The sequence below is a fragment of the Phalaenopsis equestris genome, unplaced genomic scaffold (assembly GCF_001263595.1).
Source record: "Phalaenopsis equestris unplaced genomic scaffold, ASM126359v1 Scaffold196030, whole genome shotgun sequence".
Taxonomy (NCBI): Eukaryota; Viridiplantae; Streptophyta; class Magnoliopsida; order Asparagales; family Orchidaceae; genus Phalaenopsis; species Phalaenopsis equestris.
The window spans coordinates 1-1,411 of record NW_018215979.1 but is presented as its reverse complement, the minus strand read 5'-3'; the positions used below and the strand labels follow the sequence as shown (position 1 = coordinate 1,411).

Sequence of the window (1,411 nt, the reverse complement as noted above, 5' to 3'; positions counted from 1 at the left end):
CTAACTAAAACACAAATTACAGCATTTAATTCAAACCATAAAGTTACAACATAACTGTAGCTCTCTCAGGCATCAAAAGATACAAACAGAGAGTTCTTATGAACAGGCTTCAGCATCAAAGTTCGGCATCACAACAAAAACAATGGAGAGAGGAGCAACTATAATTGGTGAGTTGCTGTAAATATATGAAGGAACTAAATCTGGAATCTTTCCATCTTCTGAAAGTTGCAGAGTTCTTCCATTTAGTAGCATAATTCTACTTCTATGGTTGCCATCCTTTGCTGTTAGATGATACTCTTTTCGCTTGATTGAACTGTGGCGTTCTTTCATTCCATTCAAGTATACCATCTTCTCCAATCTATCTGAAAAAGAGCAGTTATTCTTACGTTCATAATCCACACTAATTTTGCGATTTGTCTCCTTTTCAACATTGATTCTGAACTCAGAGTTGAGTAAGTTGATTAGGACCAGAGAAACTCCAGCCTGAGATGAAGAAGATGATAGGAACAGTAAGAACAAAAAGGTGTTGAGAGTTAAGCTTTATCAGCAAAAGAAAATGATCTTAACCGTTTTTTTCGTGCAATGGGCATAAACTCGTAGAAAGGAAGACCCATTGTTATTGACATAAAGAACTCTCTTCCCCATAAGCCGATGCCACAACAGTGCGCTGTTCGGATCAAATAAATGAAATGTTCAAGCATATGGGTTAAGGATTCTCTGCCATGATATATCCAGAAGCTGAATGTGCTCCCTAACCTGTAATAATCAGGATTTGGTATATATGTTTCAGTGTCAAGGAGGCCATAGTTGCCACCAATCAAACTTTGTCTGCAATAAGTTTTGGTGTTGAATTTAGACGCCATTCCTAACTGATCCAAATACCTGAATCACATTTACAAAATGAATATATAAAAAAAAAAAGATTAACGGAATAAGTATGAAGCAAAATGAAGAAAATCACCAAAAGCTGTTCAAAAATGTGTTTGAAACAAGATGAGCCCCACTGTTGTAGGCGCCACCAGCTTCACCTACCCAAGCAGAAGCCCATGGACCATGTTTCTGTAGGACTTGCTGGACATCTCTATATGTATCTGATACCTGACTTAGATATTCAGGATCCAATATCTTGTTAGGAAGGTGAGGATCATCACCTGAATGTTGAGGATGAATAGTTGATTCCAAATGGTGGAAAATGTAGCTAACTCTTTCTGAGAATAAAAGCCAAAATAGTGCCCTCTAAACTATCATCATATTTCTCCGATTTAGTTCTCCGACCAAGCAAAATAAATTCCAAAATAGTCTTCAGATAGAAATTGATCAAAATTCGAGATACATAGTGGATCCCAATTTAGTCATAGACGGACTATTCCGGATAACTTTTTAACGATCAAGGGACTAAAATGGAGATATG

The 1,411-nt window shown here is 36.9% G+C and overlaps 1 protein-coding gene across 1 annotated transcript; it reads right to left on the bottom strand.

Moving 5' to 3' along the window:
- Positions 1 to 5: 5 nt before the first annotated feature.
- Positions 6 to 1,393, bottom strand: LOC110035094 (heparanase-like protein 1). The gene is made up of 4 exons (XM_020739335.1): positions 962 to 1,393; positions 757 to 882; positions 568 to 667; positions 6 to 483 (listed from the first exon to the last, which is right to left on the bottom strand). The coding sequence occupies exons 2-4, from the start codon at positions 861 to 863 to the stop codon at positions 97 to 99; spliced, it is 594 nt and encodes a 197-aa protein (XP_020594994.1). The 5' UTR covers positions 864 to 882; positions 962 to 1,393; the 3' UTR covers positions 6 to 96.
- Positions 1,394 to 1,411: the final 18 nt, after the last annotated feature.